We start from the raw sequence: 21,119 nt of genomic DNA on the forward strand, positions 1-21,119 counted from the left end.
TTTCCCAGTCCCCATTGTTTGCCTCTGTCAAAACACTCACTATTGTCCCGTCAGCCTCCCCTCCAGTCCAGGAGTCCCCAAGAGCAAGGCCGGTGTGACCCATCCCTGAGCCTTGCCCAGGGAATGTTTGAGGTTAAGGGAATTCCTTTAAAATGTCCCGACATGCTTGCATACCTCCTGTGACAGTGAGCTCATCCTCCTGTCGTTGGCTGGCCCTGAGTGTTAGAAAGTCATCTCCATTTATAACCCTTTCTCCCATGGGTTACCAGCACCCATGTGCTTTCTCTGGGCACCCGGGCTGTTACTTGCCTCTGGATCATTGTAGAGGCTGTGCCCTCGGCCACGATGCCCTCCCTCCAGGGCCGCAGCCCTTCTCTTTTGAAGACCTGATGCTTCGTTATCTCTGTGAATTCTTTTTTATAGTAAAGTATATCAGTTACGCAGAAGACCACATCAAATAGATGTGGACAATTTAAAGACTGTTTAACGAAAAACTACACACACACACAGTATCTGTATACTATTTTCTGTGTAATTGATTACTTCGCTATAAAAATATTTTGATATATAATTTTACATATAAATAGTATATTAATATATACATATATAGAAATAGCATATCTATTAAGAAAGCCCACAGATTGTATGTGCCCAGTTTGATGAATATTCCCTGATTGAACACCAGGAGCAGAATTGAGCGTCCCTGGCTCCAGGCCCCGCCTCTGTGCTCTCCACCCACCTTCCCAGTCCCCACCCCTCCCCAGGGTTAACCCCTGCTGGGTCATTCAACAGCATAGGTTAGTTTCACCTGCTTCTCAAAGCTTCATTTTATTTTATTTTATTTTTTTAACTTTTTAAAAATTTTAAGTGTGTTTTTCCAGGACCCATCAGCTTCAAGTCACGTAGTTGTTTCAATCTAGTTGTGGAGGGCGCAGCTCCCAGTGGCCCCTGTGGGGATCGAACCAGCAATCTTGTTGTTAAGAGCACCGTGCTCTATCCAACTAAGTGAACCGGCCCCCCCTTCTCAAAGCTTTTAATAGAGGTGTAAACGAAGGCAAAGAGGGTGCTAGCCTCAGAAATTTAACTGCCATTCAAATATTATTCTATCTGTAATAAAGTTTAGGCAGCTACTTTGTGATATGTGATACATCTATAAAAGCTCTTTGGTTTTTTTCTGGTCTCTACGGAATAGTTTTAATGCAAGCAGTTGGAGCAATTGTGTGGTCATCCTCAGGTGAGGAATAGAACAGAGCGTGCACACTCGTCCAGAGCGGCCACCATGTATCCTCGCTGGTCACTGCCCTGCCCTGCCCCCAGAGGGAGGTGCTGTCCTAAGCCCTGGGCCACTGTCAGGCGCGCACTCTTGTTCTGGCTGCCCTTACTGTGAACTGCGCCTGAACCCTCCTCATCTTTCACGGCCCTCCTCAAATGTCCTCACCTCCCGCAGCCTCCACCAAGGCCCCAGGCGGTGCCCAGGCCACCTCCATCCTTGCACATCTCACTCAGTTGTGAGGACAGGACCCCCTACCTGCGCCCCACCAGGCCAGGAGTCCCTGGGGGCGAATCACAAGTGTTGGATCTGCCTGGGTCCTCCGTGTCCAGTGTGGCCCCGCTCAGGCCTGGCCTCCAGGGCCTCAGGAAACGTAATTAATAAATGAAGGATCAGATGGCCTCTGGGGCCACAGAAGCCAATTCAGACTCATCACTGAAGCGCTGGCCCTTCATCACCTGCGTCCCAGAGAGTCCCACCCTGGTCCTCGGACCCTCCACCTCTTCCTGAGGATGGAGAGTGGGTCACTCCTGACTTCTCAGGGCTCTTATTCCCGTCTTTATGCCTTTGCTGAGCTTGGACACTCGGTAAACCCTTGGAACATGGAGTTACTACCCAGAAAAGTGGCAGATGCTATCCTGGTTCTCAAGTGGCAGACCTAGACACCCCCAACTTGTGCTCTAAGGGAGGTGACCCAGGCAGTGTCGGAGCCCAGAGGAGTCCCACCAACGGTGCTGTCGGTGGACTTACAGTGTAAGCCACACACATCGTTTTAACTTCTCCAGTGACCACAGTTATTTTTTTAAAGTAGAAAGAAATGGGCAAACTTAGTTTTAGTATGAGTTATTTTACATTTTTTCCCCACACTCAGTTTTCTAAGTGCTGTGTGGCTTTGCCACTTATAGCCCATCTCAGTTTGGAACAGGCTTGTTTCATGTGCTCAGGAGCCACCTGGCTGCTGGCTGCTGTGTTAGACAGTGCAGTTTGACGGTCTGCTTGGCACTGATGAGGAGGTCTAATCAGAGGGGACTTCTGGAGGAGGTGATAGCTGAAATAAAGCTTGTGGGAGCTACCCTGGAAGGTCGGCATAGGAGGTGAGGCCAGATTTCTAAAAAGAAGGAGAGCACATACTCTTGCTTATTTATTCAATTATTCACTCATTCATTCAGTGCACAGTCGAGCCTCCCAGGTGCTTGGCCACATGCTGAGGGATGCAGATGACACAGCCATGGGTCAAAGGTCAGATAACCAGACATTTACTAGAAGCTCTCTCGTGATGCTCATAATCTGAAGTGAGAGCCGAGGTTAGACAGTAAAAATAAATAAGATAGCTACATGGTGTGAAATGTGGATTTTTTTTTTTTTAAAGAAAGATTTTATTGGGGAAGGGGAACAGGACTTTATTGGGGAACAGTGTGTACTTCCAGGGCTTTTTCCAAGTCAAGTTGTTGTCCTTTCAGTCTTCGTTGTGGAGGGTGCAGCTCAGCTCCAGGTCCAGTTGCTGTTTCTAATTGCAGGGGGCACAGCCCACCATCCCTTGCGGGAGTCGAACCAGCAACCTTGTGGTTGAGAGGACACGCTCCAACCAACTGAGCCATCCGGAAGCTGGCAGCCCTGTGGTTGAGAGCCCGCTGGCCCATGTAGGAATCGGGCACAGGCAGTGAGCACAGCATGTGCAAAGGCCCCTGAAGTAGGAAGGAATATACAATGTCCATGGAATGGGCGGAGGCAAGGTGGTGAGGGGTGACATTGGCAGGGTGGCCAGGGCAGACCCAGAGGGCTTTGTAGCCATGGGGTGGAATCCCCTCGGCTGGAGGCAGGGAGGCCAGCAAGGAGGCTGCTGCAATGATTTGAGTGAGCGAACATGGGATTCGGACAAGGTGGTCGTCCAAGGTGGAGGGGGCTGGAGACACGTTCTGAAGATTGAGCCCAGAGGCCGTGGCGACGGCTTGAATAAGCAGATAAGGATGCCCAGAGTTGTTTGGAGATGCCAAGTGAATGGTGGAGCCTGTCACGAGTGAGATGGGAAGGCCGGCTTGAGTGGAACTGGGGGATGTGAGGAGGACAGTGCTTGTACTCTGAGGGAGGGGCCTGCGCATCAAGGAGGAAGCAGGGGCCCTGCCTGTATAGTCAGGGAAGGCCCGCTAGAGTGGGTCTTGTCAGAAGTGTAGGCATGGCGCAGACACAGGCTGGGGAGACGGAGGAAGTGGGTCTGTGGACCAGGTGGGAAGGGACAGGTCAAGGCTGTGGGAATGGAGAGGTCAGGTTGCGGGGAGGGACAGGAAGAGAGCGGGGAGCTCAGCACCCAAGCATCTGACCTGGTGACTGGGTGGTAATGGGACCTTTATTGAATTGGGAACTGCGGGGGAAGAGCAGGTTTTCAGGACACGCTGAGCTCAGTGGGGGTGTGGTAGGAATCAGGGTCCTGTGGCACAGCTAGAAGGCAGCTGAGCTCTTCGTTCGTTTGTCCATTTGTTCACTCCTTTGTCACATATTTCTTGCCAAGCCAGAGCTGCAGGGGTAACCAGAGCTGTGGGTAGGGCCGAAACTTCAAGGAAGAGTATAGTTCAGGGGTCACAGTGGGAAGAGGAAGTCAGGGACCTCCCCAAAGTGTGTGCCAGGCTTTTCCTCTGGGTTATAGCAACCAACGAGCCTCAGTCATCACCTTCCTGAAGCTCCCAGCTAGAGATGGGACTCACGCCTGACCTTAGCCCTAGGGCCCAGGGTCCCAGAGTGGAGAGAGTTTGCCCTTCCATCTGAGAGGGACCTTGCCAAGAAACGTGAGGTCAGGTGGCTCAGCTCTCCTGGACCCTCCTCACTTGCCCTGCCTTCTCCCCAGGTAAGAGCAAGGAGGCGGAGATTAAGAGAATCAACAAGGAACTGGCCAATATCCGCTCCAAGTTCAAAGGTAGCTGGGGCCCTGGACTCCTGGGTCTGAGGGAGGAGGGGGCTGGGGACCGGGAACCTGGGACTTGCAGGTGTGATCCTTCCTCATTTTGCCTCCCATTTCCTCCTTCCTCTGGCTCCAGGGGACAAAGCATTGGATGGCTACAGTAAGAAAAAATATGTGTGTAAACTGCTCTTCATCTTCCTGCTTGGCCATGACATTGACTTTGGGCATATGGAGGCTGTGAATCTGCTCAGCTCTAACAAGTACACAGAGAAGCAGATAGTGAGTCTGGGGAGAAAGGGCTGGGAGCCGGGACTCTTGGGTCTGAGGGAGGAGGGCGCTGGGGGCCTCCAGGGTGTGAGGGCAGAAGGGCTGAAAGTATAGGCTCCAGGTGTGAGAGTTGGGGCTTGGGTCAATCAGCTACAAAGCTCTTGACCCTCATCTCCCTCCCCATCCTTCCAGGGTTACCTGTTCATCTCGGTGCTGGTGAACTCGAACTCCGAGCTGATCCGGCTCATCAACAACGCCATCAAGAACGACCTGGCCAGCCGCAACCCCACCTTCATGTGTCTGGCCCTGCACTGCATCGCCAACGTGGGCAGCCGGGAGATGGGCGAGGCCTTTGCTGCCGACATCCCTCGCATCCTGGTGGCTGGGTGAGGCACTGGGGACCTGCGGTGGAGGGAGGATGAAGGAGACAAAGCCCAGACATGTTTGAGGTTAAAAGAGGCACCTGCCTATGTCACCTGCCCCAGGTCTTCCATCCAGGATGTGGGGCTCACATTGTACTTGGAATCCTAGTGTTTCTGGTGGCAGCCCCGTGGTTGTATCTTCTCATCTCATCAAGTCAACCGTGTGAGGCAACCTCCCAACAAAGCCAGTGGGGAGTCTGTCTGAGTAACTGACCTTGACCTTTAACATCTAGTATAGAAGAGGTGTTAACCTTCAGTTATGTTGGTGACAGCCCTCCAGAACTTCTGTATCTTCTCCATTCGTTCATTTAACAAACATGCATTGAGCATCTACTGTGGGTGAGGCACTGTGCCAATTGCTGGGGATATAGTCATGACCGGAAATGGATATGGTCATTGTCATTGCAGCATTCATGGTCCAGAGTGGGAGATAAACATTTGAATAATTGGAAGATGAAACATATAATTCTTCTTAGAACCATGCTGTGGAGCACAGGAGCCCCTAAGGGCATTTACTACAGGTGCCTGACCTAGCCTGAGGGATCAGGGAGGGCTTCCCAGAGGAAGTGGCATCAGGCTGAGACCTAAGTGAGGAGGAGTCGTTGGCCATGGAAAGAGGAAAGACATAAGGCGCAGTGGGGTCAGACTGTGTGATCATTCTGAGGCAGAAGGTTATTCAGCAAGTGTTTCTGGAGCGTCTACAACGTGCCAGACACTGTCGGGAGGCAGGAGTGAGCAGCTGGGACTGTTGTTTCCATGCTTGGGGAGCTTACATGTAGTGGGGGACCGAAAAACGAACACATAACAAAGAAGTAAGATGAGTACAGACAGTGACAAATGCTCTGATAAAAACAAAATAGGGTAGTGGGGGGCAATAGGTGGTGGGGAGACTACTTAAATTAGGCTTTTCAGGGAAGGTTTCTCCAAGGAAATGATGTGTAAATTGAGACTAGAATAATGAGGATATAGTTATTCAAAAATGTTGGAGAAAGAGTATCCCAAGCAAAAGGAGCAGCAAGTGCAAAGGCCCTGAGGTAGGCATGAATTTTCTACATACATGGAACCAAGAAATAGTGTCTATACCTGGAGTGAAGTGAACAGAAGAGAGAGTGAGTAAGGGGAGTTTGGATTTTATTGTAACTGATGTGGGAGGCAATTGTGTCTCAAGAAGGTGGATGATGTCAGTGGCTTTGTAGTTTTAAAAGATCACTGGGCCTGGTGTGGGAAAATGTAGGACTTGTATTTCTGGCAACTGTGGACTAGATTCCTGACTGCGACTGTCACTGAAACCCAGCTATCAATGTTGGGGAGGAAAGGAAATATTCTTTAATGAGTTCATGAGCTAGCAAGAAAGTAAGGACAGACCATGAGCTAAGAGGAGCCTGGCATCTAGGGAGAGGAGCAGAATCCCAAAGTCAGCTTTTGCTTAGAGGGCCTTTGCTAAACTGGGTGTACCTAATATTGGTTTGGGGGCCCTGTAGCCTCTAGGAACAGAAAACAAAGCTTGTTCAAGGAGAGCCTCCAGAGGCCACACTTCAAAGTGAGGGTGACCTAGAAATAAACCCCCTTAGGGGCTATAAGCAAAATTACCTGTTTTGAATCTTGGCACAGAGCAGCCCACACTCTGGTTTTCAGCCCAATTTCCCCCTACCTGGCTCATCCACAAATCCTTAAGCCAAGCTTTAATTTAAAGCGATGCAAACTGGTAGTAGCCCAGTGTCTGACAGAAACAAACAAGCATTTTTGGAGAAACCCACCTTCACCCGTAGCCTCAAAGATTTCCACAGAAGCTCCGAGTTACATGAGTAGCTCACAGTCAAAAATCACTAAACGCAGGACACAAGACACTATGAGGGAGAACCAGCAGAAAGAACACATAAAAGAAGAGTTGAATTGGAATTCTCATACAGAATATAAAAAAAATATGTTTAATATGTTCCAAGAAATATGAAAATGATTTAAACATAAGAAAAAAGTGTGAGCTATTTTTTAAAATGGAAAATATCACTGAACTTTTAAAAAAATTAAGTGGTTTTGTTTAGCAGCAGAATAGACACAGTCAAAAGAGAATTAAACAGGCAGTAGAGCTGGAGAAATTAATAAGAATGCTGCCCAGAGAAACAAAGAGATGGAAAACCTAAGAGAGGTTCAGAGTCATGGAAGATAAAGTCTGACATAATGCTATTTAGAGTTCTAGAAAGAGAGAAAGGAGAGAATGTGACAGGCACTGTTTGAGCAGATAACGACTGAGAACATTCCAGCACCAACGAAAGAGGCTGACCCTCAGATTCAAGTAGACCAACAAATCATAAGCAGAAATAGAGACTGCAGTGGGACGAGGTTGTCTGTGGGAAACCACTGAGAATGTTGCCATCCGGGTCAGAGCTGACGGTGGCCGGGACCTGGGTTGTAGCGGTGAAGGCAGTTAATAGAGGGCTCTGTTTTGAAAGGAAAGCTAACAGGATGGGTTACATGCGGTGTGAACGAAAGAGGCGTGAAGTTGAACACGTGGGTGAGTGATGACAACTGGGGAGGACCAGTAAGCGAGAGCAGGATGCAGAGCTGGGTTTGGCCATGTTGAATTTGAGATGCTCATTCAGTTATTAGGTAGAGCCGGCCAGTAGGCAGTTGGATGAAAGGGACTCAGGGCCAGAGAAAGAGACCCGAGGGAGGCCTGCACTGTGCACAGAATGTGATGCGGGCTACCTACGAGTCTGCTTTTCACTTTTCTAGTTGCCATATTAGAGGAAGTAAAAACAAACAGTTGAAACGAATTTTAATATTTTAGTTGAACACACTCTCACCAGAATCTTTTCATTTTGACATTGCCTCAACATCAGAATTATCACGAGCTATCTTACAATATTTTTTTTTTTGCTAAAATAAATTGTAATATCTTACAATATTTTGCTAAATCTTTTAAACTTAATGTGTAAGGTACACACACATCCTATCTGAGTTGGGACTCGCCATAGATCCTGTGCCCAGTAGTCGCGTGTGGCCGGGGGCCACTGTATCGGACAGTGCAGGATGGATAGTGATTAAAGCCCCTGCCTTATAAAGTCCCCCATAGAGGACCTGAGCAGGGAAGAGAAGCGACTGGAGGCTGAACCCTGGGGTGGCCCAGCGTGTTGACATCTGGCTGGCCTGAGAGATGGGTGGAAAATGCAGTATGCGCCATGGCTTGGAATTTGGAGAAGAAACTTTCACAGAGGAGGGAGTGGGCAGTTGTGGCAAGTGCTACTGACAGTTTTGGTGTTGCTTTTTAAAAAAAATGTTATTGGGGAATACTGGGGAACAGTGTGTTTTTCCAGGACCCATCAGCTCCGTGTCAAGTCGTTTTCAATCTAGTTGGGGGCGGGGCAGTGCAGGTCACTGGCCCATGTGGGAATCGAACCCGCGACCTTGGTGTTATGAGCACTGTGCTATAACCACTGAGCAAACTGGCCATCCTATTGACAGGTTCTGTATGACAGGGATGGGCAGTGGCCATTGGCTTGGGTAAGACAAGTCGCTGGCCACCCTTAGCTGGAGAACTTGGTGCCTACTGAGAGCTGAGAAGCAGGTCAGCATGACAAATGCATATTAACATAAGTAATCTTCCCATTTCACATGAAGGAATCCAGGCTGGGGTTCTCTTACTGTAGGCTGGGCTTTCCACTCTGGAAACTTGGCTTTGAGAGTGACTGGGGCACAGAGGAACTTCTTTTTTTTAGGTAGATTTTTCTAAATACATGTAAGATAAGATCCACCGTTTTAACTATTTTTTTTAATTTATTGGAGTGACAATTCTTAGTGAAATTACATAGATTTCAGGTGTACAATTCTGTATTACATCATCTATAAATCCCATTGTGTGTTCACCACCCAGAGTCAGTTCTCCTTCCATCACCATATATTTGATCCCCCTTACCCTCATCTCCCTCCCCGACCCCCCTTACCCTCTGATAACCACTAAACTATTGTCTGTGTCTATGAGTTCTTGATTCTCATTTGTTTGTCTTGTTCTTTTGTTGTTTTTGGTTTATATACCACATATCAGTGAAATCATAGCATTCTCTGCTTTTTCTGTCTGACTTATTTTGCTTAAGTTTTAACTATTTTAAAGGATATAATTTTGTGGTCTTTCCTATATTCAGTGTTGTGTAACCACCACCTCTATGGAATTTCAGAAAATTTTCATCACCCCAAAAAGAGGCCCCTATACCCATTAGCAGTCACTCCGTATTTCCTCTCTCCCAGCCCCTGGCAATTACTAATCTGCTTTCTGTCTCTTTGGATTTGCCTGTTCTGGACATTTCAGATAAATGGAATCACACAGTATGTAGCCTTTTGTGTTTGGCTTCTTAGTCTTGGCTTGTTTTCAAGGTTCATCCAGGTTGTAGCGTGTGTCAGGGCTTCATTCCTTTTTTATGGCTGAGTAATAATATTCTCTTGTATGGATGGAGCACATTTATCCATTCATCAAAAAGGTTCTACCTTTTGGCTGTTATGCATAATGTACACATTTGTGTGAACTGTTTCCGTTCTCTTGAATAGATGTCTAGGCATGGAATTGCCGGGTCATGTGGTACCATGTCTTTTTTAAAAAGAAGGAACATTTGCAGTTCAGTTCCCCCTTCATGTCCTTTCCACTATCCCTACATCGTCCCTCCTCCCTTCCTGGTCCTCTAAATTTGGTGGTTATTATACCTGGGCACCCCCCCAAATTATGTACTGTTAAACTTGACCTAAAAAGCACCACATCTCTGTTTAGCTTAACCGACTTGATAAATAGCTCTGACACCTTCAAATGATATTTGACTGGACATTCCCTGCCTGTAACTGGAGGTGATAATAGAATTCACCGCCTTAGAGGGCTGTGGTGAGGATTCAACAGATTGATACGTAGAAGCACTTAGAACAGAGCTTGACCAAGAGTAAGGGCTTGTGAGATGTGAACTCTGATGGTGAGGGTGAAAAGACCACCATTAATCCCGCATTGTCTAGTGGAGAGACCTTCTGCTCTTTTCCGGTTTTAATCTGATGAGTCAGGCAGTGAGTGTTCTCGAGCTGTCACCTTGCACACCCTAGGGGGGGACATTCTGTGCAGATATTTTGCCTTTTCTCATTAAGTTACTCAGTTTTCTGCTCACCTGGCACCTTACCAGAGAGGCCTTCCTCCAAAATAGCATCCCCAGCATGCCGTGCTCATACCTGCCCTAGTTGGCACCACAGCACTGAACCCCAGCAGCATCTGGTGTGTGTGCTTGGATTCAGATGGCTCCTGCTAGAATGTAAGCGCTGTGAGGACAGACGTTTGGACCAATGTGTCTACCACTCTATCCATAGCGCTACAGCTGTGCTGGTGAACAGTAGGAGCTCAATTCGTGCTTAGTGAATGAGTGAAGGTGCTGAGCCAGGCTTGACATCGGACTCTGCCAGTGACCCCCGGAGGCTAGAGATGCAATTCATTTTGGAGTTGAAACTAAGGCCAGGGCAGCACCAGATTGGATCCTGGGTCTGCCTGGCTCGCTCCACCTCTCTGGCCACCGTTCCTGGGAGGAGCAAGAGAGGAGGGGAGTGTGCAGGGCCGCGGTCACACTGACCTCTGCCCACCCCACGTGTGTCCTCAGGGACAGCATGGACAGCGTGAAGCAGAGTGCGGCCCTGTGCCTGCTGCGGCTCTACAAGGCCTCCCCTGACCTGGTGCCTATGGGCGAGTGGACGGCCCGTGTGGTGCACCTGCTCAATGACCAGCACATGGTGAGGCCCCCGTGCCCGGCACCCAGACGCCCTGGGCCGCTGCCCCCAAGCCTCACCCCTGCCTGACCCTGCCTGCAATCCGGGGGCCCTCCATATCTGTCCCTGCCTTCACCCAGGTACCTAGAGACCTTGGACCAGTCTCCCTAGTCCTCATCCCTCAGCCAAGTGTCCAGAAGGGCCCCCCTCTGTCCCTGCCACCCGCCTGGCTATGCAGAGGTCCTGTCCAGTCTCCCTAACACCCAGCACTAACGCAGCCCCTCAGGGAGTGCAGCCTCTGTTCCTGACACGCCCAGCGCCCATCACCTGCCCAGCCAGCACAGAGACGCTGAGCTCTGTCACCACCCCCTATACTCCCAGTCCTTCTATAGTCCCCACCCACCCTCTGTTCCGCACTCAGAAGCCTGGGCCTTCCCAGGGATACTCCAGGCACCCAAGTCAGTGCTGGCCATGGTCCCCGAGCCCCAAAACATCCACTGTGACACCTGTACATACCCAAGCACACCTCTCCCACACCCCAATCCTTCGTGTTCCTGAGTCTCTGCTCTCAGATCCACAGCCTGCACTTGTGTCCCCAGTCTGACCCTCCCCCAGGGCCCTGACCTGCCACTCATCTGCCCCTGCAGGGCGTGGTCACAGCCGCTGTCAGCCTCATCACCTGTCTCTGCAAGAAGAACCCAGACGACTTTAAGACGTGCATCTCCCTGGCTGTGTCTCGCTTGAGCCGGGTGAGTGTGGTCTCCGGGCTAGCTTTAGAAGGTGGCCCTGGCGTCCCTGTCCCCTGGGGCACCTCTCTGGTTCCCCTCACCCTTCCTGAGAGGGAGCCCAGCCTGGTGATTATGAACTCAGGCTCTGAGCTGGGTTCAGTCCAGCTCATCCACTTCCTGGTTCTGTGGCCCTGGACAAGTGGCTTCACCTCTCTGGGCCTCGGTGGTCCTCTCTGTTCAACGGGGATGATACCAGTACGTGCCTCACAGCACAGCTGCTGTACATTCATCTGTATAAAGTGTTTGAACAGGGCCTGGTGTGTGGTGAGCACCCTGGAAGTGAGAGCTGCCATCCTGATTTCCTTCCTCTTGCCCTCTCTGCTTCTTTCTTCCTTGTCCTGCTTTCTCTGCTTTTCTTCCTGCTCCTCTTTTTCCCATGCAGCTCTCTTTCACTCCTTCCTTCTGCTCCTCTGCTCACCCATGCCCCTGTCCTGGGAACATGCCCTGAGGCATTCTGTGTGTACAGCTCTGTGTGGGCTGTCACGGGGGACACGATGAGTCAGACCCCAGCCCTCTAGGATCCCCTTGTCCTGTTGGGGGAAGGCAGGGCAGGTTGACTGAATCATAGATTATCATAAAAGGGATGGTGTGTGCTGTTGTGGAGGTAGCACAGGGCTTTGTACACCCCCAAAGGAAGCACTCAACCCAGTTTGGGAATCCAGGAAGACTTCCTGGGAGAAGTGTCTCCTGAATTGAGACTGGGAGTAAATATAAACATATTCTGGGCAGATAAGAAGTGGCCTGAATTCTCAAGCAAGAGAACAACATACCAGCTCATTCATTCAGTTATTTTTTCATTTATTTTTTCATTCATTTACCACTTATCTGAGGACTTCCGTGCTCCAGGCTGATAGGGGAAGACACAGACAGGGACAGTGGGGGCAGGGCCCATACTTTCATGGAGGTGGCATAGAGCATGCTTCCTAGAGAAGGGGTTTTCAAGGTTGAGTAGGAGTTTGCCGTGAGGAAACAAAGTCACATGCCCTTTCACTCATTCTCTACCTGGTCACTGAGCCTTTTTCATGTCTGACCTGGTATTAGGCTTGGGGACCAAATTCTTGCCCCTGAGTAGCTTCTAGTCTTGGGGAGAACTGCAAGGCAGCCGTCTCTGGGGCGACATATGTGATGTGTGCTCTGGTGGACGTAGCCCGGGGCATTGGGAGGCGCAGAGTTGGAGTCAGGAGCTCACAGAAGGGAATCGCAATGGCAGGGACTTCCTGTCCCCCTGGTACCTGCCCCCCGATACCAGCTTTACTTAGAAAACTCCAGTGGCCCTGGCTTAGCCCCAGATCCACCTGGTCACTCAGTGTGTGCCCGAGGACTCCTCACTCCCCTCCCGAAGTCTCAGGTCCCGCCGCCCGCACAGAAAGGCAGCATTTGCTGTGTCCCCTTCCATGCGTCTCCCTCCTTTTCGCCCCCAGATCGTCTCCTCAGCCTCTACCGACCTCCAGGACTACACCTACTACTTCGTCCCAGCGCCCTGGCTCTCGGTGAAGCTGCTGCGGCTGCTGCAGTGCTACCCCCCGCCAGGTACGGCGAGTCCACCGGGCCGGGCTCTGGAGCCGCCCGCCCTGTCCTGGGGCAGGGGGTGGGTTCTGGGGGTCCGGGGCAGGATTTTGCTGAAGAAGCCGGTGCCACTAGGGTGCTAAGCACCTGCCTGGGCCAGGGACCTATGTGCAGCCCTGAAGCTTCACAGCCAGCTGTGTGGGAGCGTGTGTGTGGCTGTGTGTGTCTGTGCGCATGCCTGTCTCTACGTGCGGGTCATTGTGCGTGCATCTGTGTGTGTGCGTGCATGCAGTGTAATTGAGTATATGATGCGGTGATGCCAAAGGCCCACTCCCCACCCCCACGCCCAGTCTGTGAAAGCCAGTGATGAATTCTGTTGTGTGGTCTCTTTCTCATGCTGCAGGGAAGAGTTTGGGCAGAACCTAAGCCCACCTTCATCTCACAAGCCCCACCTCATAATTTTGGGGTGTGCCAAGGCAGGCACCTCACCTCCTCTGACTCTCTGCACTCAGCAGATGGTGCTGGGCGGGGAGGGGATATCTCCAGTTTATTTCCAAGTAATTTGAGAAAGTTTCCAACATACAAACAAATAGAGAATACTCATCACCTAGACTTCACATGTTTCTTGTATGCATGGTCTTATTTCGTTACGTATTCCTGAAATAGTTAATTACAGACATCATGATGTTTTTACCTTCAAGTATTTTGTTACGCGTTTCTTAGAACTGGTGATTTTCATTCACAACAGCAATTCTGTTCACAACAACTCCCACTTCAAATTAACAATTCCCTGATGTTCTCTGATCCCCACTGCAGTTTTTCCTAATTTCCCCCAAATGTCTTCCACAGTCAAGTTAAACTAGAATCTAATCAAGATATAAGTATCAAATTTGATTATTATTTCTCATACATCTCTCTTAATCTGGAAGATTTACCTCCTTTACTCCAAGACATTGGTTTTCACTCAGCTGTTTATTGTGAAACATTTCAAGTATAAAGGTAACTTGCGAGCATAGTATATAAGCACAGTGTGTAACGCCCACATGCCCTCTTCCGAGGCCCCATGGAGCTTGGGGTCCGTGTTAGCACTTGGCTGTATTTGGGCCCTTCCTTGCTCCCTCTCAGACATAACAGTTGCTGAATTACTTGAAAATACATTGTAGACATCATAACACTCCCCTCCCCTAAAATATGTCTGCACATGTCTCCTAAGACCAAGAACACCGTGTAAAATCACAGTGCCCTTATCACAGCCCAGAAGATGCAAAATAACCTCAGTCTCATTTGCTGTCTAGGCACCAAACTGCCCCAATTGTCCATAGCATTATTTTTATAGCTTAAAATACATAGTACATTCTAGGACTACAAATGAAATCTGATTATGTCTTTGTCATTTTTTTTAGTCTGGAATAGTCCCTCCATCCTCCCCGCCCCCCCACCTCCCCCCGGTCCTACCTGCTTTTGAAAAAACCAGGAGAATTTTTGCATTGCAGAATTCTAGATTTGGTTGAATGCTTCCTATGTCCTTTAGTGTCTTCCTCCATCCTGTGAATTACCTGATAGATTTGGGTGCAGCATTTTTGCCAGAACACTCGACGGCTGTTCTGTCCACATGGTGTTGCCTCACATTCCAGGGGATGGCTCTTATCGGGGTTTATGTGAGCTTCTGCTTGGTGTCTGTCTGTCTGTCTCAGGCACTCAGGCCGTTCCTTGGGAAGGCCCAGTTTCAGGGTGTCTCTGGGGAAGGTTCCTGGAGGTTTCTTTGCCTGTGAGAAACTTAGACCATTGGTGCTGCAGAAGGGGAAACTGAGGCTCACAGTGGTGGAGCCTTTTGCCCAGCAGGGTCAGAGTGGAGCAGTATGACAGCCCAGGTCTGGAGTGGGGTCCTCTGTCTTCTCCCAACTCCTTTGGTCACTGGGGGGCCGTGGGAAGTGCTTAAGGGAGTAGGGACCCTGGTCCACAGCTGTGGGGCCCACCGCACCCTTCCTGGAAGGTGGGAGCTGTGGCATGGCCCCTACCCCTGGGCAGGTAAGCTGGGCTGACAGAGAGCTCAGCCTGGATCTTGCCCTACGTTTCCCCAGAGGACGCTGCTGTGAAGGGGCGGCTGGTGGAGTGTCTGGAGACCGTGCTCAACAAGGCTCAAGAACCTCCTAAGTCCAAGAAGGTCCAGCACTCCAATGCCAAGAACGCCATCCTCTTCGAGACCATCAGCCTCATCATCCACTATGACAGGTGCCCACCTGGGGGTCAGGGGGCTGGGCCAGGAAAAGGGGGCCTGGACTCGTGGGTCTGAGGGAGGAGGGGTTGGGGGCCTGCACTCCTGGGTCCCAGGAGAGTGGGTCTGGGAATTATGCCTTCTAGGTAGGAGGAAGATGAAGGTGTGAAATGTTACCCTGCCAGGTTGGTGCTGGCCCCCTCCTGGGAGGCAGAATTCCTGGCTATCTTTATTTGGGCTCAACAGCCCAGGTGTCTGGGTCATTAGAAGTGGTCATGACTGGGCCAGAGGGCAGGGGTTAAGACCTGGGTCCTGAGGATGGTGCGGAATGGACCAGCCAGACCCCAGACCTGCACCTCCTCACGTCCTCCTCTCTTTCTCGCTGGCAGCGAGCCCAACCTCCTGGTGCGGGCCTGTAACCAGCTGGGCCAGTTCCTGCAGCACAGGGAGACCAACCTGCGCTACCTGGCCCTGGAGAGCATGTGCACACTGGCCAGCTCTGAGTTCTCCCACGAGGCAGTCAAGACCCACATCGACACCGTCATCAACGCCCTCAAGGTGCGACCTCGGAGCCTGCTCTGGGCCAGGCTCTCTGCACCCACTCAGCCTGTGTCTTCTCCACCCCCTCAAGAAGGCCCGGGACTCAGAGGCCCTGGTTGGTCAGCTTTATGCCACACGGAGCCTAGAACACACCCCTCGTGCTCTTTTCCCTCAGACTGAGCGGGACGTCAGTGTGCGACAGCGGGCGGCTGACCTCCTCTACGCCATGTGCGACAGGAGCAACGCCAAGCAGATTGTGTCGGAGATGCTGCGGTACCTGGAGACGGCCGACTACGCCATCCGAGAAGAGATCGTGAGTCCTGGGAAGGCGGGGAGGGGGGCCCTGGAAAGGGGTCTGAGGGAGGAGGGGCCGGGGCCCTGGAAACGGGTCTTAGGGAAGAGGGGTGGGGCCTTGACTCCTGGGTCTCTAGATGGGGACATTGGTGAGCCCAGAACTTGCGAGTCCACACCTGACTCCCCCATGCGCACATGCTCATGCACACATGCAAGCCCATCTTCCCTCTGGACTGGCAGGTCCTGAAGGTGGCCATCCTGGCTGAGAAGTATGCAGTGGACTACAGCTGGTACGTGGACACCATCCTCAACCTCATCCGCATTGCGGGTGACTACGTGAGTGAAGAGGTGTGGTACCGCGTGCTCCAGATCGTCACCAACCGCGATGATGTCCAGGGCTATGCTGCCAAGACGGTCTTTGAGGTCAGCACCCCCACCTCAATCCCATCGAGGGGCATCAAGGCAGAGCGAGGACAGCTGGGGCTGTGTGTCCAGCCAGCCCAGGCCACCATCCTGCTTCCTCCTCACAGTGGTCCCTGGGCCTCCCAGGGGACATGGGGACTGGGCCTTCATGGGCCAATGTGAGGGTCAGCAGGGCACTTAGTGTGCAGTCATTGATCCCCAAGTCCCAGCAGTTTCTCACTCTGCCTGAGGAAAGGGGTCCCATTCCATCCTGTGTTACTGCCTCTGTGAGCTTGCGCCAGTCACCTACCTACTCTGTGTCTCATTTCCCCATCTATACTCCCACGCACATCAGAGCCCCAAGGGTTCCACAGTTAACAGGAGTCAAGGGCTTAGCCCTGTGCTTGGCACACCTGCGTGCTCCTGAGCCAGGGCACCCCTATTCCGGTTGTCTGGACCTCCCTGTTCCTTCCTCCCAGGCGCTCCAGGCCCCAGCCTGTCATGAGAACATGGTGAAGGTCGGCGGCTACATCCTTGGGGAGTTTGGGAACCTGATTGCTGGGGACCCCCGCTCCAGGTGAGAGGGTGAACACATGCATTTCTGAAGGGTCCAGGGTGTGGGGACTCCCAGGAATCTTCTTGGCCCCTCACCCAGCACCTGGTGGAGTAAAGTAGAACCGAGCTCTCAGGAGCCTTTGGGACAGAGCGTTGCCATGGCCACTGCCCCAGAGCCAGCCTGGGGTCTTGGGGAGGGTCCCTCCAAAGGAGGTGGCACCTGGCCCCAGGGGTTTCTGTGAGAGGTGGGTGGAGCTGGTGCCTGCTGACCCCACCCACCCCTTCCTGCACAGCCCCCCGGTGCAGTTCTCCCTGCTGCACTCCAAGTTCCACCTGTGCAGTGTGGCAACGAGGGCTCTGCTGCTGTCCACCTACATCAAGTTCATCAACCTCTTCCCGGAAACCAAGGCCACCATCCAGGGCGTGCTGCGGGCCGGCTCCCAGTTGCGCAACGCCGACGTGGAGCTGCAGCAGCGTGCTGTCGAGTACCTCACCCTCAGCTCAGTGGCCAGCACGGATGTCCTGGTCAGAGCCCCCGTCCCCACACCCCCCCTCTTCTGCCCTCTGCGCCTTTCCTTCCCTATCCTTGTGACTGGAGCTGACACCTGACCCTGACCTGTGCCCACAGGCCACGGTGCTGGAGGAGATGCCGCCTTTCCCCGAGCGCGAGTCGTCCATCCTGGCTAAGCTGAAACGCAAGAAGGGGCCAGGGGCCGGCAGTGCCCTGGATGATGGCCGGAGGGACCCCAGCAGTAACGACATCAATGGGGGTGTGGAGCCCACCCCCAGCACTGTGGTGAGTCCCTTGGGACTGGGCTACCAGGCAGGGTCCAGCAAAGGTGGTACTTCTTCTCACCTTCACCTGTATTTTCTACAGTCGACTCCCTCGCCCTCCGCCGACCTCCTGGGGCTGCGGGCAGCCCCTCCTCCAGCGGCTCCTGCGGCTCCCTCAGGTGCAGGCAACCTCCTGGTGGATGTCTTCTCTGATGGCCCAGCCCCCCAACCCAGCCTGGGGCCCACCCCAGAGGAGGCTTTCCTCAGGTACCATCTGCCTTGGGCCCTGGTCTATCCGTTTTCCTTTGTCCCTCCCAACTTGCTCTTCCCTGTCCCTGTGCCTCTGTTCACCCCGGCTGCCACCACTCCCAATCTCCTCTATCCCTCTGGCCACTCTGGACTGTCAACTGCCCCTGGCCACCGTCTGTTGTCCTTTCCTATCATCGTGTCTCAGCTTGCTTTTCCTTCTCTCCTCTACTCCCTCTTTCTCTCTCTTCGGCCCTCTTGCTGCCTGTCTGGGATTGGCTGCCTGCCACGCCTGTCTTCTCTGTCTGCTCTGGGATTGGATGGCCCAGCGAGCTGGAGCCGCCTGCCCCTGAGAGCCCCATGGCTTTGCTGGCTGACCCAGCTCCAGCTGCTGAGTAAGGGTGGCCTCAGGGGGTTGGGGGGCCACCTCTTGTGTCTTAGGGAGGGTTAGGGGACTGGGAACATTCATCAAGGGGTTTCTGATGAGCCTCAGAGGCAATGACTTGGAAGGGAGTGAAAGTCAGGGTCCTCTTATGCAGGGGGCAGGGGTGGCAGCACATGCCAGGGTCCTATTCCCATTAGAGGCAATCACCAGACTGATTCCGGGGTTCTTTGAGGTTCATTAGGAAATCTGGGTATGTGGATTCTGGGGTTCTGTCCTTTCAGGGCTTGCTGTCTGTCTCTATTGGCTCTTGGACTTGACCTCTGGTCCCCCCTCTCATCTCAGTCCTTTCCCCACCTGCAGCCCAGGTCCTGAGGACGTCGGCCCGCCTATCCCGGAAGCTGATGAGCTGTTGAATAAGTGAGTCTGGAAAAGATTGGGGACAGGCATCGGGACAGGTGGGGAGCACAAAGCAGGGCTCACACAGGCACCCCTCTCATCCTGAGCTCCCCACACCCCCACCTAGGTTCGTGTGTAAGAACAACGGAGTCCTGTTTGAGAACCAACTACTGCAGATTGGAGTCAAATCGGAGTTCCGGCAGAACTTGGGTGTGTCCGGGGGGGACTGTGCGGTTGGGGTTACGGCTTGGGTGGCAAGTAGGGAGGGCATTATAGCAATTCTTATGGAGCCCTGCCTGTCCCCATTGCCACAGGCCGCATGTATCTTTTCTACGGCAACAAGACCTCGGTCCAGTTCCAGAACTTCTCGCCCACTGTCGTCCATCCCGGAGACCTCCAGACTCATATCCTCTAAGCCTGGCCCAACCCCTGGCTCCACACCCACCCCTCTGGGTCTGCCTTGCTGGCCACTGGGAAGGAGATGGACCCAGGTCTGACCCATTTGGCTCTCTTACTTGACAGCCTGAGCACGTTACTTCTCTTGAGGTTTAGTGTCATCTGTAAGACTTGGGTGGCCCTCTTTCCCCTAGGACAGGAAATGACAGTAAGTGTTGTGATAGGTGTGTAGAAGACGTTACTTCCAGAACCTCTGCTGCTCTGGGCCCGTTTGTCCCCATCAGGCTCCACACCCATGATTCCAGTGCCTTCTGCACTTGAGAGCCAGGCCTGGCGGTCTTGGTGCTGAGCAGGGCCCTTTCCTTTGTGACCTGGGCCAATGGCTTTGCCTCACTGCGCCTTCCTATCCGCACTGTGAGGTGTAGACCCTCTTCTCCCTTCTCATAGGGTTTTGAAGATCAGTATCTTTGGAAAACCCTGGAAGGATGGCTGGCATAAAGGAGGTGCTTGAGCAATGTCAGTCCCCTTCTCTGTCTCTGGGCCTCCATTTTCCCTCCTGTGAAATTACAGGGGTGAGACCCCAAAACTTTGAGAACTTTTTCAGTTCTTTGCTTCACTCTTCAACATTTCCAGACTCAGCTCTGTGCTGGGCATGGGAGGGGCAGGGGTGAGAAATGCGTAAGACCGGCCATCACCCTGGGGTGCTGACATAGAAATGGTGATAATGACATTAATCGCCACCATTCTTATGCACTTACCCTGAGACAAGTACTGGTAGTGGATTATTTCAACTGCCTGCTGAGGACATGATGCCCATTTTGCACCTGAGGCTAAAGGAGGTTAACTTGCCTACAGCCACTGAGGTGGTGAGAGCTGGGATTCAATCCCAGAGTGGCTCTTGCCTCTGCCACGTGGCAAGCTGTAACGGAGGTCACTGAGTTCATGTGGAAGGCCAGAGGAGGCAGCCAGAGGGTGGGTCAGAGGTTTAGCATAGGAAGGACTTTGGAGCTGGGCCTTGTAGGATGAATCCCGGATGGTAGGACCGGGCGTCTCGGAGGTTAACCGCTAAAGCGCTGCAGGGCCACCTCCTGTTTCTGGCTTCCTTGACAACGGGGCGGGCACAGCTGGCAGTGCAGACCAAGCGTGTGGCCGCACAGGTGGACGGTGGGGCGCAGGTGCAGCAGGTGCTCAACATCGAGTGTCTGCGGGACTTCCTGACGCCACCGCTCCTATCAGTGCGCTTCCGGTGAGTCTGTGGGCTTGCGACTGGGTGGCGGGGCTGCCGGGTGAGGGGCGTGGTCTGACTGAGCACTCCCTCCTCCCCTGCCAGGTATGGAGGTGCCCCTCAGTCCCTCACCCTGAAGCTCCCGGTGACCATCAACAAGTTTTTCCAGCCGACAGAGATGGCGGCCCAGGACTTCTTCCAGCGTTGGAAGCAGCTGAGCCTGTGAGCAGCCTGGCGGGGGCGGGAGATGGACCTATAGCCACTGCCATACTTCAGGGTGGGTGGGGCCTGGGCTGCCAGGTTCCTGACTTGAACCTTTCCTGCCCACAGCCCTCAACAGGAGGCACAGAAAATCTTCAAAGCCAACCACCCCATGGACGCTGAAGTCACTAAGGCCAAGGTGAGAGAAGGGGTGAGACAGGAGAGGTGACCCTGGTTTGACATCCCCGCCCTGCCTCTTCCTAACTGGGATTTGGGGAGCATTGGCCACTCATCTTCTCTGAGCTTCTGTCTCCCATCTGTAAAATGGGGCCAATTCCCACTCCCAGGGATTTCGGGAACTGGTATGCCACTGTCTGGGAGCTAACTAATCTGGCACCTCTGATGGCTATCCCACTTGCTCCTCAGCTCCTGGGGTTTGGCTCTGCTCTCCTGGACAATGTGGACCCCAACCCTGAAAACTTCGTGGGGGCTGGAATCATCCAGACTAAAGCCCTACAGGTGGGCTGTCTGCTCCGGCTGGAGCCCAATGCCCAGGCTCAGGTGAGTCGGGGTCTGGAAGGCCCACCTGTGAGAGATGCGTCACCCCCTGCCTCTTGTGCATT

The 21,119-nt window shown here is 52.7% G+C and overlaps 1 protein-coding gene across 3 annotated transcripts in view; it reads left to right on the forward strand.

Moving 5' to 3' along the window:
* Nucleotides 1-21,119, forward strand: part of AP2A1 (adaptor related protein complex 2 subunit alpha 1) — a gene marked incomplete at its 3' end in the record, with an annotated part of 28,277 nt that overhangs the window by 6,440 nt on the left and 718 nt on the right. The window contains exons 2-23 of one of the 3 annotated variants that reach the window (XM_081031418.1): nt 4,110-4,178; nt 4,300-4,442; nt 4,623-4,816; nt 10,468-10,597; nt 11,221-11,322; nt 12,783-12,891; nt 14,949-15,099; nt 15,472-15,640; nt 15,798-15,935; nt 16,157-16,339; nt 16,798-16,895; nt 17,167-17,398; nt 17,502-17,669; nt 17,751-17,914; nt 18,223-18,288; nt 18,639-18,695; nt 18,802-18,884; nt 18,989-19,077; nt 20,192-20,316; nt 20,401-20,517; nt 20,626-20,695; nt 20,923-21,057. In XM_081031418.1, the coding sequence (XP_080887544.1) occupies nt 4,110-4,178; nt 4,300-4,442; nt 4,623-4,816; nt 10,468-10,597; nt 11,221-11,322; nt 12,783-12,891; nt 14,949-15,099; nt 15,472-15,640; nt 15,798-15,935; nt 16,157-16,339; nt 16,798-16,895; nt 17,167-17,398; nt 17,502-17,669; nt 17,751-17,914; nt 18,223-18,288; nt 18,639-18,695; nt 18,802-18,884; nt 18,989-19,077; nt 20,192-20,316; nt 20,401-20,517; nt 20,626-20,695; nt 20,923-21,057 (2,792 nt within the window). Of the gene's footprint in view, nt 1-4,109; nt 4,179-4,299; nt 4,443-4,622; nt 4,817-10,467; nt 10,598-11,220; nt 11,323-12,782; nt 12,892-14,948; nt 15,100-15,471; nt 15,641-15,797; nt 15,936-16,156; nt 16,340-16,797; nt 16,896-17,166; nt 17,399-17,501; nt 17,670-17,750; nt 17,915-18,222; nt 18,289-18,638; nt 18,696-18,801; nt 18,885-18,988; nt 19,090-20,191; nt 20,317-20,400; nt 20,518-20,625; nt 20,696-20,922; nt 21,058-21,119 lie in introns of those variants that run through there. The other 2 variants (XM_081031419.1, XM_081031420.1) reach the window with 2 other exon arrangements.

The sequence above is a fragment of the Rhinolophus hipposideros genome (assembly GCF_964194185.1).
Source record: "Rhinolophus hipposideros genome assembly, chromosome: 21".
NCBI classification, from domain to species: domain Eukaryota; kingdom Metazoa; phylum Chordata; class Mammalia; order Chiroptera; family Rhinolophidae; genus Rhinolophus; species Rhinolophus hipposideros.